This window comes from Trichosurus vulpecula, chromosome 7, assembly GCF_011100635.1.
Source record: "Trichosurus vulpecula isolate mTriVul1 chromosome 7, mTriVul1.pri, whole genome shotgun sequence".
In the NCBI taxonomy this organism is placed as follows: Eukaryota; Metazoa; Chordata; class Mammalia; order Diprotodontia; family Phalangeridae; genus Trichosurus; species Trichosurus vulpecula.
In genome coordinates this window covers 221776801-221793209 of record NC_050579.1, presented here as the reverse complement: position 1 = coordinate 221793209, position 16409 = coordinate 221776801, and the positions used below count along the sequence as shown (strand labels likewise).

Sequence of the window (16409 nt, the reverse complement as noted above, 5' to 3'; positions counted from 1 at the left end):
TCAGCTTTAGTAAGTCCCTTATGATTTCTCTTTCTTGTTTACCTTTTCATGCTTCTCTTGATTCTTGTATTTGAAAGTCAAATTTTCTTTTTTTTTTTTCATGTTAATAAGTATTAAGTGCCAGGCATTGTGCTAAGCACTGGGTATACAGAAGGGGGGGGACGGACAAAAAAGAGTGCCTGCCCTAAAGGAGCTTACAGTCCAATGGGAGAAAACAACACACAAAAGAGAGCTGAAAGGGGGTGTATTTCCCCCACTGAAGGACATGATGGAGAAGTCCAGAAGAATTCAGCCAGATGGGAAAAGAAGAAATAGTTAGCCTGAAGCACCTTCTTTTTTGAAAGTCATATTTTCCATTCAGCTCTGGTCTTTTCATCGAGAAGGCTTGAAAATCCTCTATTCTATTGAAAAGTCCATATTTTGCCCTGGAGTATTATACTCAGTTTTGCTGGGTAGGTGATTCTTGGTTTTAATCCTAGCTCCTTTGACCTGTAGAATATCATATTCTAAGCCTTTTGATGCCTTAATGTAGAAGCTGCTAGAATCTGTGTTATCCTGATCGTGTTTCCACAATACTTGAATTGTTTCTGGCTGCTTGCAATATTTTCTCCTTGACCTGGGAACTCTGGAATTTGGCTACAATATTCCTAGGAGTTTTCTTTATGGAATCTTTTTCAGAAGGCAGTCAGTGGATTCTTTCAATTTCTATTTTACCTTCTGGTTCTAGAATATCAGGGCAGTTTTCCTTGATAATTTCTTGAAAGATGATATCTAGGCTCTTTTTTTGATCATGGCTTTCAGGGAGTCCAGTAATTTTAAAATTATCTCTCCTGGATCTATTCTCTAGGTCAGTGGTTTTTCCAGTGAGATATTTCACATTGTCTTCCATTTTTTCTTTGTTTTGGTTCTGTTTTATAATTTCTTGATTTCTCATAAAGTCACTAGCTTCCTCTTGCTCCAGACTATTTTTTAAGGTGATATTTGTGGTCTTTTGGACCTCCTTTTCCATTTGGGTAATTCTGCCTTTTGAGGCATTCTTCTCCTCATTGGTTTTTTGGAGTTCTTTTACCATTTGGGTTAGTCTATTTTTTAAGGTATTATTTTCTTTAGTATTTTTCGGGTCTCCTTTAGCAAGTCATTGACTTGTTCTTCATGGTTTTCTCTCATCACTCTCATTTCTCTTCCCAGTGTTTCCTCTACTTCTCTTACTTGATTTTCCAAATCCTTTTTGAGCCCTTCCATGGCCTGAGACCAATTTCATATTTTTCTTGGAGGCTTTTGATGTAGGATCTTGGACTTTGTTAACTTCTTCTGGCTTCTTTGTCAGCAAAAAAAGATTCTGTAGTCTGAGTCTGGGTCCTTTTATGCTGCTTGCTCATTTTCCCAGCCAGTTACTTGACTTTTGAACTTTTTGTCAGGATATGACTGCTTTCAGAGTGGAGAGTGCTTTGTCCCATGTTTCTGGGGTTATGTGTTGCTGTTTTCAGAGCTACTTCTATTCTGAGGTGGTATGATACTGGTACTCCCCTCCTGGCCTGTGCTCTGGTCTGTGAGTGTAGGCACTCCTTTCTCTGCCATATAACTACCAGGAGGACTCTCTCTCCACAGTCACTGGAAGCTCTTCCATACCAGTGCTCCTCCTCTCCCAAGAACTGCCAATCAGGACCGCAACCCAGATCCAAGCAGAGTTTCCAGACTTCTTAACCCACAAATGTCAAAGACAACAGAGCAGGTCAGTGGGAAAACTGCTGTTGTCTTTGACATTTGTGGGTTAAGAAGTCTGGAAACTGCCACAGCTCAGTGATTCAGGGCCCTGAAGCCTGTTCAGCCCCATCTGCTCCTGCCTGGTCTGTTGCTTCCTAAAAGATTTGAAAACAGAAAGTCTAGCTAATGATAAGAGATTAACTGACCCAGTATTATGATACTTAGTTCTTTTTGATCTTTCAAAATCATCAATAGCAGTTTTAGGCTTTAATTTGCCTCATAGATGACAAAGTTATAAGCATACTTCTACTTTTTTTCTTTGTTTTCAAATTAAAACCCCAATAAGAGCAACCTATAACCCTCATATAACAATACCCTTCCAATTTCTGATTGTAGTTGACTACAAGAATTTCTAACCTGGACAGCTTTATTTGTTTGGCAAGTACATTAACAAGAACCAGACTTTCATGTCCAGTCTTTTTTTGTGTAAGAGTCCTTTTAGATAAAATTATTCTAAGAACTTATATTAAAGACCATAGGAAAGCATAGTAATGCTTAGCTTTTATATAGATTGTACCTCTTCCTTGCCTTACTATACAGTTTGATCTTTGATCTGTAGTATTGGAAGTGTGCAATTTGTCACTTGAAGGACTGTAAGTTAAATAACTTTGTCATTCAAAACTGACTTTCTGAGTGAACTTTTGTCAGTTTGAAAAAGGCTTTTTTATAAAGAATTTCTGAGATTTATGTTCTATATCTAACTTCATTTCACTTCCTGGCAACAGTTGAGAAGCTACAGGTGAGGGGACCTTTATACAAGAAGACTCTCCTACGGAATTCTGTTTGATGATATTGCCAGGTCACCCTGTGGCAAAAAGCAGCTTAAAACTTCCCTATTTCTAGAACCTTGAAGTAGCTAAAGATAACTTTTTTACTTGCTAGCTTGTTAATATTCCCCTTCAGAGAACTAAAGATGATACAGGTAGATAACTTCAAATTTTTACTATTAATGATTGTTCTCTAAAAGTTATCATAGATTTTAATATACTGCCACGCATGTAGGAGCCAATGAGAAATTTGTTATTGCTACTGCTAAAAGTAAATTAAGCTCTTTAACTATAGCTGCACTTAAAAAAAAATCTAAATGAATCATTGCCCTTTATATTACAGGAAAAAGTGAAAAGGAAAGACTATGTTGACCAGGAGAAGGACAGAGTTGCTTTAACTCTGGCTCGTCTAGCTCGCCATGTGGAGGTAGACAAACAGCAGAAAGAAGAGAAGAATAAAGCTTTCAGGGTAATGTGATTATTTCATATGTTCTTTAACTAAAATCTAGAATCTTTTTGAGTTTTATGTTGTAAGGGAGAAACTTAGGACAGAAAAAAAAATCTAACTGAATTCAAGCATAGCTGGATCATCAGTTTATGTTTTTCATTAGCCTTTTACTTCTAGGTTATTAGCTTGTGAATATTTGAGCATTTTTATATTTATAGAAAGAGAAAGAAAATAAAGGTGAATTGGCCTTGGATTTTATTTGTGTTAAGAGTTAGGGTTAGAGATTCATGAGATTAGTCATTGTAGAAGAAATTAAAGGGATACTTCCAGTGACTAGAAGCAGATTAAACTGGATGGAAGAGTATATTGGAGTCTACATAGCATTAAACTTCTTAGATGTTGTCTTTTCATGCCAAAGTTCAAAGAATTCTAGAAGCTTGATAAACTTCTCTTTTAGAAGCAGCTCCATCATCAGGAAGAAGATGCTATGCACAAATGTGTAGGAGAAACACTGTAACAAATTTGAGCCCAACTTAAAAGCTAGGAAATATTTGTGGGCATGTCTCTTAGTGAACTTTGTAAATCCCCAAATGAAGTTATTTTATTTAAAATAATAAACTGGGTACTGTCACTTTTTAATGGTACATATTCTGTAATATTTTATATTCTTTGGCTAATTAGATCTTACACTGAAACTTCTCATTTCTATTTTTTTTCATATTCTTATTTTATATGGTTATCACTTTAGTCTAATGTAAATCATTATTTTTTCTGTCAAAAATTTCTGGAGAAAAGTTATTGAAACTTAACCTTAGTGTATAATTAAAACTAGAGTGCAGTATAAATCTAGCAAAATATCCTCATTTCCTTAAATTAGAAAAGGGGTGTTGCATCAGTTTTTAGATTGATGCTATTCCAAAACTAGATTTTAAGTAGGCCTTTGCCATAGTCATGAAAGAAATCTTATTTGGGAGGAAGAGTTTTTGAGCTGTCTTCTTTCCCCCTACATTTCCTGACTAATACTGGCTTCTTTTCCCAAGTAAAGTCAATGCCCACATGGATAATGAGGCTGTTGTGATGTCGTTGAGAATCTTACTGTCGCTATGACAACTAGGGTTTGCCCAAGGGTAGTTTCAGCCTCCACCCATGGAGAGGATCATACATTGGATCTGAAATCAGGAGTTCACTTTAGTTTTCTGTTCAGGAAGCCTTTATTAGTCAAACTATTAAAAAAAGATGTTTTTTTACTAGATCAGATCTCACTAAATTCTACAGAGATGCCTCAGTCTATTTGTTCTCTATCGCCAACCATCATTTTTCCTCCAGACCTTGACTTCTGTTATGGACCATTTCTATCTCAGATGTACCAGACCACCAAAAACAAAAGCAAATGGACAGTGAAAGAGCAGTGGAACATCAAGAATTTTAGCATGTCCATGTGTAATGGCAGTAATAAGATAACCTGGGGAAAATCTTCTGAATTATTCCAAGTTCACTTAACTTGGTTAACTTCAAAATGAAGTTTCCTCTTTCTCATGGGGAGTTTTTAATGAAAAAATTAACATTCAGAGTGGATAAATCATCTTAATGAAGATCGAGTTATGATGGGAGAACATCATGAATTTGACCAGCTTTGTTCATTGACATTCCAGCAGATGGAATCCTCAACTTGCAAGTAATACACTGTCAGTCTATTATTAATGGAAGAGATTCCTTGATAACGCAAAAATGGCAACTTAGATTGAGTCAACAGAGATCAAATTCCATTATAAGGCATTTCAAGGAATGTCCATGTATGAGTCTGAGATTTTGTACTATTTTATTTTGTTTGATACTAGACTATCATATATGACTTAATAGGCTTTTCATTATGGATTTATTGTTATAAGACAATGTGACCTATGATTGTACTTTTCACTTTAGAAAATATCTTTTAGCTGTAGCTTACTTGGAGTGTCTGGACTTAAAAAATGCTTCCATTCTTTTTGACTGAATATTATGGAGACAGAGACATGCCAACATGTGTATTTTATCCTGACTTTAAAATGTATTTTTAAAAAAAATAGAAATTGGTCTGATATTAAAGTTCATAATTATTGACAATTTTCAGCAGGCCTTCTGAAAAAGATCCTACTTAGAAGTATATCTTTTTTCTCCAGACTCTTTTAAACCCCACCAATTAGAAGATCAGTTATTCAATCAACCAATACCCATCCAGCACCCTAAGTTAGGTTTTTTCCCCTTAATTTGCTGATCACTGTTTATGACTGACCATGACTTTAATATAACTCTTTTAAGAAAGGAACATTTGAGATCAAAGATTTACCTATTAAAAATTGTCTCGAAAGTGCTTAGCATAGTAGTAACAATGACTGATAAAGAAATCATTGGTTTTTAGGAATGATATATAGCATTCTTTCTTGTGCACCTAGGGCATAATAATCATTCATTGATCTGATTTTTTTTTTAAATCTTTAGGAAAAAATAGATTTTCAGCATGCTCATGGATTACAGGAACTGGAGTTTATTCGAGGCCGTAGTGACACAGAAGCAGCAAGATTGTGTGTGGACCAATGGCTTAAAATGCCAGGTACTTTTTCAGAATGAGAAAAGCAAGGACTATTAAGGTTTTGTGAACCATACTTATTTTTGGTAAACTAGTATGTTTGTGCTCTTGTTAATCATATATGGCACTGAAAGCCAGTTTAAGTAAAACCTCATAATGGCTTCACACACACACAAACAGCATTTTTTTTCCCATTTGTAAAATCCCCTTTGAAGTACAGACTACTTGTATATAGTTCATATTTGTGAATCTCAAATGTGTCCCACATATTTGTTGCACTATCATAAAGCTATCAAAATGTCTGTGTCATATTGTTAAACTCTATCTGGAAGATAAATTTCATATTAAAAAGTTGCTGGTATAATACCTTAGGAAGAGTTTTAGTAGTTGGGAGGGAAATGCTAGATGCTATATGCGTTGTCCTTTGAATGCTCACATTTTATAATCCTAATTCAAGTTTGACTTGATATCCGTCATGAGGTAAAATAATGTGGTTTTGGAGAAATAAGTCTTCTATCCCTTAGTAATGGTTTCTTTAGTCATTAAAGTACTGACCCTATCAGTGGTTCATATAGAAAGATTGCTGATAGTACTTTGTCCACAGTATGTACACAGAATAATTTATTGACATAGTCATTTTACCTAGATGTTTAATACTTAATAAAGCTACTTGTTAGCACCACCTGAAAAAGACAAAACTGTATATTTTCAATGTATGTCTCATAATTGTGATTTTCTTATTTTTTTAATTCATTCGATGGTACTGAGATCCTTCCCCCCATACACACACACACACACACATATGTATATATATGTATGTATATGTGTATGTTTTAAGTACATATAAAGTAAATACTAGGTAATTTTGGCTAGAGACCGAAAGCTTTAAAGTGATTCTGAGAAATGCTGTTTAGGATGTACATTCCAGACATAGGTGACAGGCAGCCTGTGCAAAGACATGGAGACGCAAGGTAGAATATCATCTATGTGAAACAGCAAAGCCAGCTAAATTGAACCAGAGATAGGTGAGTTTATGCAGGAGAATAATGCCTAATAAATCTGGAGAGGGGGTAGGTTTGGAGCCAAATTTTGAAGTTTTTTGAAATACAAACAGAAATGTCTTTTATATGCCATCATTGAGATAATTAGTGTTTGCATCCAGATTTTGTTGTGTATCTTTATAGTTAACTTCTTCTGGAAATGTTGTATGTAAATAACTATCTACAAAGGGACCAGCTTAAGTAACATCTTTTAATTTTGGGATAAAGCAACACTGTTCCATAGAGTCATCCCCTAAGTGGTTACTACGGATAGTTGATAAAAACAGAGGCTGGCCCAGATACCTTGGGTAATTTTCAAAGGTCTGACATGTGGAGCACACTTTTTTTTTTTAACATGGAGTACTTATTTCAACTAAGTTGGGCAAGGAGCTCAAGATCCCCAGGTACCAGGAAGTCATAAGTTACATGTGTGGGTTAAATAATTCAACAAGGTGATTGCGAGCAATTATCAACCGTTTCTTTATACAGTGCCTTTTTTCATTGAACTTTGAGGTTGTATCTGCTGTAGATCTAAAGTTTAGAATTAGGGAAATGGTAATAAGGAAGAAGCCTAGCTTTTCACAAATGTCTTTTTCAAAAAATCAGATCACCCCAGGCCAAAATTATTCTAATAAGTAGAATACATTGTGTTTGTAAAGGCGACTTTGTGCAGGGGAGACAACTTGCTGACAGCTGGAATGCTACTCAGAGTTACTGCTTAGCTTTACTGGTGGCATTCAGGATGATGCATTGTTGACTCCTTGTATTTTCATTTATTTGAAAGAGAATTCGGATATACTATTGCACAAGATGTCGGATACTTGAATTCAAAAGTAAGATTATTTTCAGAGCAATCATCATCCGTGACAGGCTCTAAAGATTTAATATTTTGAACAGTATTAGATGTTGTGGAGTTATGCATTATGGCTTCTTAAATCTAACTTCATTCAAAAACCTAATATCTAGGCATGCACCCAATTCTTGGTGCTTATTTTGATGTCTTAGGTTATAATGGTACATACAGTAAGTAAGTGTTCTTTGCATCTAGATTTTTACAACTTTATTAATGCATTGGCATGATTAAGTTACACCTGACTATAATATATCCTTCATTGAGCAGACAAGTGGGAGCAAATGTGTCATTTAGCCATGCTTTATGATGCATGCAAGACCTGGTGCTTTATATAGGATCAGGTTGTACCTAGCTCATTGATGGCTGATCGGGTACTGAGAAGCATGAGCCTGGGGGTTAAGGTTAGTACTTTGCCTTTTTTTTTTTCTTTTTTTAATTTCCAGTCCATCATCTTCACATCAAACATGTTTCTCAGTCCTTATCTGCATTGTGAAAATGGGTTTTGGGGGCTATTGCTACATATTATACATAATGAGCTGCACACTACCCTATATTTTTTATTTGCCATTTGCATGATGATGTTATACGAAAGAAGGGACCAAGTTTATATAGTTGAAACTGTTCTTTGAGTGGCTAGAGTTAAATGACCTATTTTAATTGAGAAAAATCCCACTTCTCAGTAGCTAAAAGATTTTCTTTTTTTAAAAGTCTGTAGCTATTATGAGTAATGCTTATGCTAGTCTTATGGCCTCTTTATGGGAGAATATCATTAATAGGTCACCATAATTCCCCTTATAGGTTTTAAATTACAGCACTCTTACTTCCATTGGACTCATATACCTTGAATTAAACCTCTGAGTTGTGAAGAGAGGGGTTGTGGTGCTGAACTGCGTGTCATTTGTTATTGTTTCGTGGGGAGTGATCATCTTTTTGGTTGACTTTTCCCCGGTTATTTTCCTGCAATTTCATCTACAAAGGTGTTACTACTGGTAGAGTCTCCTCATGGGAAACATAATCAGCATTACATGACTGAGCAATAATGAATGTTATGTCATAATCTTGAGCCTATTATGTGTACTTAAGAGAAAAATTAAAAAACCTAAGATAAACTGATGAACATGTTAACAAAGTAAGCTTTTCAGAGCTCATTTAGTGTCAAGTAATTTATTTCCAATGTTAAAAATATCAGTGGAAAAATTATAAAACTTAAGCATCCTAAAGGGCAGATATCATTTTTGACTTTGTGCTTGCATATATAATAGATGCTTTTTAATAAGTGACTTGAATTGCACACTATCTCTACTTTGTATTTATTTTAGTTAATATCATATATGGTCATATTTCAGAATTTCACTGGTATTTATTTGGTTGGAAAGGCAATGTAGAAAGGGGGAGCTTATTCTTGTCATAGTTTAGTTGTCTCAAAAATTAAAATCATAGAGATGAAATGAACAATGACATTAACAAAATAAACTTTTTAGAGCTCATTTTAGTGTCTTGTATTTACTGTATTTTCTCTGTCTTAAAAATCAGTGGGAAGAAATTAACAGTGTAAGCTTTCTGAAGGTAGGGCCTTTTTCATTTTTGCTTTGTACTCTGTACGTGGTAGGTGCTTAATAAATTATTGAATTGCACACTACCATTTCTACTTTGTGGATATCCAAGTTTAGTAAGTGTAGTTCTAGCTAAAAACTCATGATACTTATTATTTGCCTGGAGGACAGTGCAGTAACAGTCAAAGTTCAAGAGGAAGACCTGGCTAGATGCTATATGACAGTGTTTAAGTCACTTAACTTCTCTGGGCCTTAGTTTCCTCTTCTGTAAAACAAAGGTCATTTTCATCTCTCTAGGACCCCATGAGCACTGTATAAGTGAAACAAAGAAACTTGGCCCAAATTATGAGAACAGGAGGTGACATTGCAAGCTTATTGGAAGAGAGGTAGTGTATCTAGAATCCGAAGATGACCTGGATTGAGATTCTGCTTAATGCTATTTGCTGACATATATGAATTTAGGCAAATAATTTCATCTCATTCTATACCACAATTATCAATAGGGGGAGTTGATTTAGAAAATTTCATTGATCCCTTCTAGCTCTAACAGTCTATAAGATTTGTTACTTGTGATCTAAGTTTCTAGGAGGGAATACTGTTCTTATCTATAAAATATTAGAAGCTCGTCAAGTTACTTTCACATAGATCCAAAGATTTAGAACTGGAATAGGATTTTAGAGGCCATTAAGTTTCAACCTATGGGGATCCGGTCCAGGGAAAAGCAGTAACTTAAAAAGTGAACTTCCCTAAGCTCAAAGTTGCTCCAGTAGTAGTATCTGAAGCCATATTTGAACTCGGGTCTTTCCAGACTCCAGGTCCAGTTCTGTCCACTGTGCCACCCAGTTGTCTTTTAATTGATAAGTTTTGAAGAACACAAAAATAAAGATAGTGTTTAGTGATCTCATAAAGCCATTTTTATTATTTGATACATAGTGATAGGCTATGTACATATAGCTCTTTAATTCAAACATTTCAGTTTCACAATTCTGTATGTTCTGTGATATCTGGAAGCATATCTGGATTTTAATGACATTTAATATGTTAGAAGTTGGCACAATTATGAGCAGAAATTTTGTATTATATTCTTATACTCTTGGAGAGAGGTATGGGCTCGAGGAGAAGATTGGTTGAAAGAATGGGTAGGAAAAGAAAGGTAAAGGAACTAATTAAGAAGAGAAATAGGAAAATAGAACTTTTCTCCAATTTGGCTTTCATGAAGCTTAGCCCTGTGATGATAGATTTAGAACTGGAAAGGATACCAGAGACCATCTAGTCCAACCCCTTTCGTTTTCCAGATGAGGAAACCTTAAAATTTTAGACTTGGAGGGTATGTAATTTGTCTGATGTCACACAGGTGATATATATTATCTGAGGCTACTTTTGAACCTGGATCCCCTTGACCCTTAGGCCAGAGCTAGTGCTTTTTCCAACTGGTACCGTGCTGATAATGCAAGTTTTGGTATATAAAATAGTGGAAGACTACTGATCTTCTCTGGAATTTAATTTGATAGTTATGAGATACAGTTTGTTTGACAAGCAGGGTTGGCATGATTCTCTGGAAGAGTAGCTTTTCTTGTTTGGCTTGGATTGTCTGTATTGTTGTAAAGGTTTTTGGATAGTTGTGCTCTGAAGATTTATTTTTTCCTGGAAACCTAGGCCTTCTAAAAGAGCTGAATCTTAAAAACTTGCTAAATGCCTAATTTGTTAAGAGGAAAGCAGTAGGAAAGACAAAAAACCCTTTACTAACAGTTTTTCTCTTTTAAAAGTTATCATAGAGACTAAAGATCTATTGTGTGTGTGTTTGTGCTTATCCTCTATACTTTAATAAGGGGTTTCATTGGAATTGTAAGCATTTTTGAAAACCCTAACATTTTTTATTTTGGATTTTTAAATGTTGAATGGAAGATTGAGGCCTTTTATTAAAATTACAACTCTGCAGAAGATCTCAGACAAAAATTTTAAGTATAAAATATCAGGGTACTTTTGAAACTATTAAAACTGTTTCCTTTCTTTAAATAAGGGATTATCTGCTGTCTGTTGCTGGGTGAAAAATTTTTTTTAGCAGTTTTTATTTTATTTGTAAAGTTTTGTGCACAATATGGAAATATTTAATGACTGTTTTCTTGTAAATTCAGTAATTGCTGTCACTGATGACAGGCATCTGTACTTTGCCTTTCCATTGCAGGACTCAAAACAGGCACAATTAATTCTGGAAGAAGAGGTCCAATTCGAAGAGCAGGCCAGATGCCAATGTCCAACAAACCTCTTTCATGCCCCATAATGTATTGTAACAAAGAGTTTGACAACGGACACCTTCTCTTAGGTCATTTGAAAAGGTCAGTGTGACATTTCTCAGGATTTAGAATAAATATACAAATAATTGTGTTACATCGAGTTTTCGTTGTTGCAATATTAATTCTTTTCTAATATATATTTGAGGTAGTCAAATATTTAATTTTATGTGCTTGTGTTGTGGCTTTAAAATAGTACATCTTTATTTTCAAATATTTAGATAATTGATAAATTCATAGATTTTTTTTTTACAATGATATTTTGAAAACTTAACCCAAACTCTTCATATTTAACTCAAGGATGATTTAAAGAGTTTTAAAATTAGTCTTAAAAAGCTGTCTTGGGTTTTTATCCTTTTTCTATTGAGAACCAAATTAAAGGATATAGCCTTTGATACTCAATAAAAAATTCCTGAAAGGAAAGCTATAGAACTCTCCATATTTCAAGCCTAGTTTTCTCAGTGATTTCAACGTGAGATGACTGAGGTGTAGAGGGACTTAAATCAGGGGGTTGTAGACAAGCCTGTAAGACTTTCTAACCACACCACTGCCAAAAAATGTGATCATTGTAAGAGCCATTGTTATTTGCTACCAAAACACAAGACCTAAGTAGCCGCCTTGTTAGACATTGGTTAGGTTAGATAGGCCCTTAATAGTGTGTTGTACCCCTAGACAGTGGCAAAGTAAATTTATGTAGAGCCTCTCCTTCCCTCTCTCTCTTGATTTCTCTCAAACTCAAAAAAGGTGTAACAATACAGACCTGTTCTTAGTAATGACAGAACCGAGATCCCTTACTATCAGGGTAGGGGTTCCAGGTCTAGAGTTTGCTCTGAAGGAGGAAACCAGAAAAAGATGAGTCCAGGACCATTATGTACCAGATCCTAGTGCTTCACTGTAGACTGAGGGACTATTCTGGTATAAACAAACTCAGGGAAATCTGGAGAGAATTAAGGAATTTTGTATACTTTTGTGTCTTTAGTCAGTATATACAAAGTAGTTGTATTCATCATCTGTTTTATAGGAATGAAATTCTACATATTGGACCTCCAGATTCTGTATAAAAGCTAAGTCACAACAGCCCTTAGATGCTACTTCCCTTGGATCTTGGTAAAGAATGGGAAGGCTGGGGCAGCTAGGTGGTACAGTAAATAGAGCACTGACCCTGAAGTCAGGAGGGCCTGAGTTCAGATCCAGCCCCAGAACTAGCTGTGTGACCTTGGGCAAGTCACTTAACCCCAATTGCCTTGCCCCTTCCCTCATCTGGAAAAAAAAATGGGAAGGCTAGTGAACTGCTTTGAATTGTTAATTTGATACTGGGCCTCTAGTTTAAATGATATTCAGTAAGAAAGTAATTTTATAGTGGCAGATAGCTTTTACAAAATTCCCTTTATTGCTATAGATTATAGACAGCTTAGTTTGGGGAACATCTCATATCACAACCTATGAAAAAGCTTTCCTGAGATCACCCCAGTCACATTTTAGTATGTCTCCTGTGAAATTTCAAAGTTAAACTGTTTTTACTTTGTGTATGTTTATGTTGACTTTGAAATGTTGCTTCTCTTCCCCTCCATGCTTAAAAGGTAATCTTGAGGGCAAATACTTTCATTTTGTGATTATAGCTATCCTTAGCACAGGCATATAGCATAGTAGGTATTTAATAAATCCTTCTTGAATGATTGAGTGTGAAACTTAAACTTTTATACCAATCTCTGCTACCTTGCAGGTTTGATCATTCTCCATGTGATCCAACAATTACACTGCATGGACCTCTCACCAATTCCTTTGCATGTGTAATATGTTATAAAAAATTTGCTACCCAACAGCAATATAGCGATCACCTTTTTGCTAAGGTAAGAACCCTTATAAGGTAAGGAAGGGCATGTATTCTGTTTTGTCTGAAATATATGGAGTTGAGTATCTTTCCTCATAATTCTTAATTTTTCATTTCTAAAATCTAAAGCCTTGGGCATCAAAAATGTGAACTTTTATGGATGGTTAGAATAGTAATGAACAGGAACAATAGTTGTAGAGCATTATCATAGTCATAAAATAATGATCTGTTCCAGTCCCCTTATATCACAGATCTGCGGGTGAAGAAACTGAAGGCAGGGGTGGGGGTGGCAGGGGAGCATTAAGCACATTTCCTTAGTTGAAAGTGAGATTGCCAGCAGAAATGGGACCAAGGACTCAGGCCTCCTGACTCTGGGGTCTTGGATTCATTTCACAACAAATCCAATGTTCTCTACCCACTGTCATACATCCTTTGCAATCTCATGGGCCATGAAAGAATGTTCTGTACCTTTTATTTAGGCTGGTCTAAAAAAAAAGGCAATATTGTATTTTATTTATGTGGCATTGGGATATGATTTGACTAGTGAAATCTGTGTAACAATGAGCAAGATTGTGGTGTTTTTACCATACTTGAAACTGAGCTTTGAAATGATAGAAAATTATATAATTCATCACATCATGGTAGATAGGGTTTTTATTTCTACCCAACACTTGATATACATAACTAATTTTAGAAAGTGATAGTGAATAGTAACTGATGGATTGTTGATGTAGGTTCAGAATATTGTGGTTGGAGGTTTCCTTTTCAGGGAAAGGGGACCAACTGTATAGTTTTTATTAGCCACTTCAGAACCTTAAGGCAAATACAAAGTTTTGTGCCTTTGTCTCATCAGATAGATAGCAACACGAGGGCCAGCAGAGCAAGGGAATTTAGAATTTAGTTGAGTACATGTTATGTAAACTTCTCATAATCTTCATGGACAAGATTGACCATACTTAGTTCTATTGAATTATTCTTGTGAGCACTAGAAGACACGGTGGGTACCAAGGGCATATCTGACCGGGGAATACAAAAGTATAGGTATTCAAACATAACTGGTTTCCTGAAAATAACTATCACAGGGAAACAGTGCCATAGCAACTCTATTTACACTTTTCCTTGAATGTTTCGGTCTCCGTTGCACAGAGAAGCTTTGTTTCTCATGACACCTCACATGCCCCTTCTCTTCTCACTGTACCTTTAAAAGCTTTTTTTAACTTGCTTAGTCTCTTTCCTTAGCTCTGGGCCTGAGTTTTCTCACTTGTAAAATGAGGACGGTTGGAGTAGTTCTCCAGAATTCTTTCCAGCTCTGGATCTGTGTTCTATTATGAGTATTTAGGCATGAGAAGATAACTTGTTGGGGGGGAACCCCAACTGACTAAACTATAAAATCAATCAAATTAGTGCTTTAATACTTTTAAAATTATTTTGGGATAACTACTTTAAAAAGATTTAGGAAGTACATTTCTTCTGTAAAGCCCTAACATTACAGAAACAGCTATCCTTTCATTGATTTTACTTTATAAATGTGTAAACCTCTCTGTCCTTGTCCTATGAAGGCGCTCTTCTTCAGAGCTTAGATAGTGTGCTACCATTTCTCAATAAAGTTCTTCTTTAACCACGCCTCAAAAAGTAAGCTCCCATCTTAAATTTTCCTAGAGCACTTTTCTGTCTTTTTCTAGCTGCCCCGTATTCTGACCTCATCAATCGTATGTATATATCTTAGATCTGCCTCTTACTAGATTATAATAAATTCCTTGGAAGGAGGAACTTAGCATGGCACCTTGTGTAGAGTATGCACTTAACATTTCTTGAAATCTCCAAAATCAGGAAACAGAAGCAGCAGTAATTCTGGAGAGCAAGATGATGTCTTGCCAAAGACATCCTAAAGCAATGGCAACAATAGAATATTCTTAGTGCTTCTCATCTTGAGTTAATTAAATGATCCTTATTGTCTTAAACACAATTGAAAGGCAGCAAATAAGGTAAGTAGGCATTGGTAACTGAAAGAAGCTGCCCAAGTGAGCTTAAACTCCTACGCTGTATAAGGATACCTATCTTATCAGTGTTTGGAATGAGTTCACTTTCTTTGAGGCTGAGAAGATGTGTTGGTAAGCAAAATGGGTTCCTTAGCACTTGGTGCCCTTGAAGAGTTTGGCTCTTGTTTGCTTTGAGTAATCCAGTGTATTTCATTGAGTCTTACTTGGTGCTAAGCCCCAGGCCCAAACCCCTATTAGGTGTGGAACCTATGTGGGTGTGGATTGGTGAGGGGGCCAAGGTGGGGCTGGCTAAGGGGAGGTGCTAACTCCAGAGCCATGCCCTACTAGGTGTTAACCTAATCTATGTGGATGTGAACTTCCCTGGGTCCTAAGGGGAGGGGCCAACTCAAGAACCAATCACCAGAGCCTAAGCTGTGGTCATTCAGATGACGTTTGATGATGTCTGAAGCCCTATAAGAAGGGAGGACAGAGCCATTTGTGCGGGGCTCTGGAGATGGTGTTGATGAGGAGACTCTGGGCAGCTGTAGCTAAGGAGCCCTCCAGCTTGTAAACCCGGATGCTGAGACTGTTGAACCCTGGTAACTGTGTATTGGGATTTGAATCAGACAAGGTCTGTCTGTTGATGTTCGTAATTTGTTTGTACTTTGTCCTGAAGTTCAGTGTGCTGGTTTTTCCCCCTGAACTAAGTGAATGATATTTGTGTGCTGAATTAAAGTAAGCTTGCCAACCCCTTCACCTTGTTTTCCTTAGTTAAGCAGATCAAAAGAACCTGTGCTGTTGGCAGCTTTCTGGGTGCTGGCTGTGGGGGGATCTTACACCCCCACAGAAGCTGCTAGCTGGATTGTTGAAACAGAAGAGACCATCAGATGCAAAATTGATTTTATAGTTGGGAAAAGTGAACTTTCAGAAAACCCTCTAGTGACCTCTTCTGGCCATTAAAGCAACTACAAATAGATGTAGCTTTAGGTCTGAATTTTCCTGAGTGTCAATGGGAAAAAATTTTTAATGAATAACTTCCCTTAAACGTTTAAACATATTTCGGTTTACTAAAAAAACAGTATGTGAACATAACTATGACAGCAGAGTGTATACTTAGAATGTAGGGTCAGGATCCTGATTGATTTTCCTGTGTCCAGCCTTTTTCTCCAAGTAAGACTACTGTACTGACTCACTAATCTTAAAAGTGTGTATTGAACCATGTCATTCTCCAGAAGTTGCAGTGACTATTGCATAAAGGATAACATGCCAATTACTCTGGCTTTTCTAGTGCCGTCTACAACCTGGATCTAAGCTTAA

General features: G+C 36.1%; 1 protein-coding gene across 7 annotated transcripts in view; it reads left to right on the top strand.

Annotated features, from left to right (window-relative positions):
- ZNF451 (zinc finger protein 451) overlaps window positions 1-16409 on the top strand; it is a 106102-nt gene that overhangs the window by 57583 nt on the left and 32110 nt on the right. For all 7 annotated transcript variants that reach the window (XR_005010871.1, XM_036766854.1, XM_036766850.1 and 4 more), the window contains exons 4-7: window positions 2875-3000; window positions 5458-5569; window positions 11177-11327; window positions 13006-13132. Coding sequence is in view for 6 of the 7 variants with exons in the window: in XM_036766854.1 (XP_036622749.1) it covers window positions 2875-3000; window positions 5458-5569; window positions 11177-11327; window positions 13006-13132 (516 nt within the window). In the remaining variant the exon portion in view is untranslated. The remainder of the gene's footprint in view (window positions 1-2874; window positions 3001-5457; window positions 5570-11176; window positions 11328-13005; window positions 13133-16409) is intronic.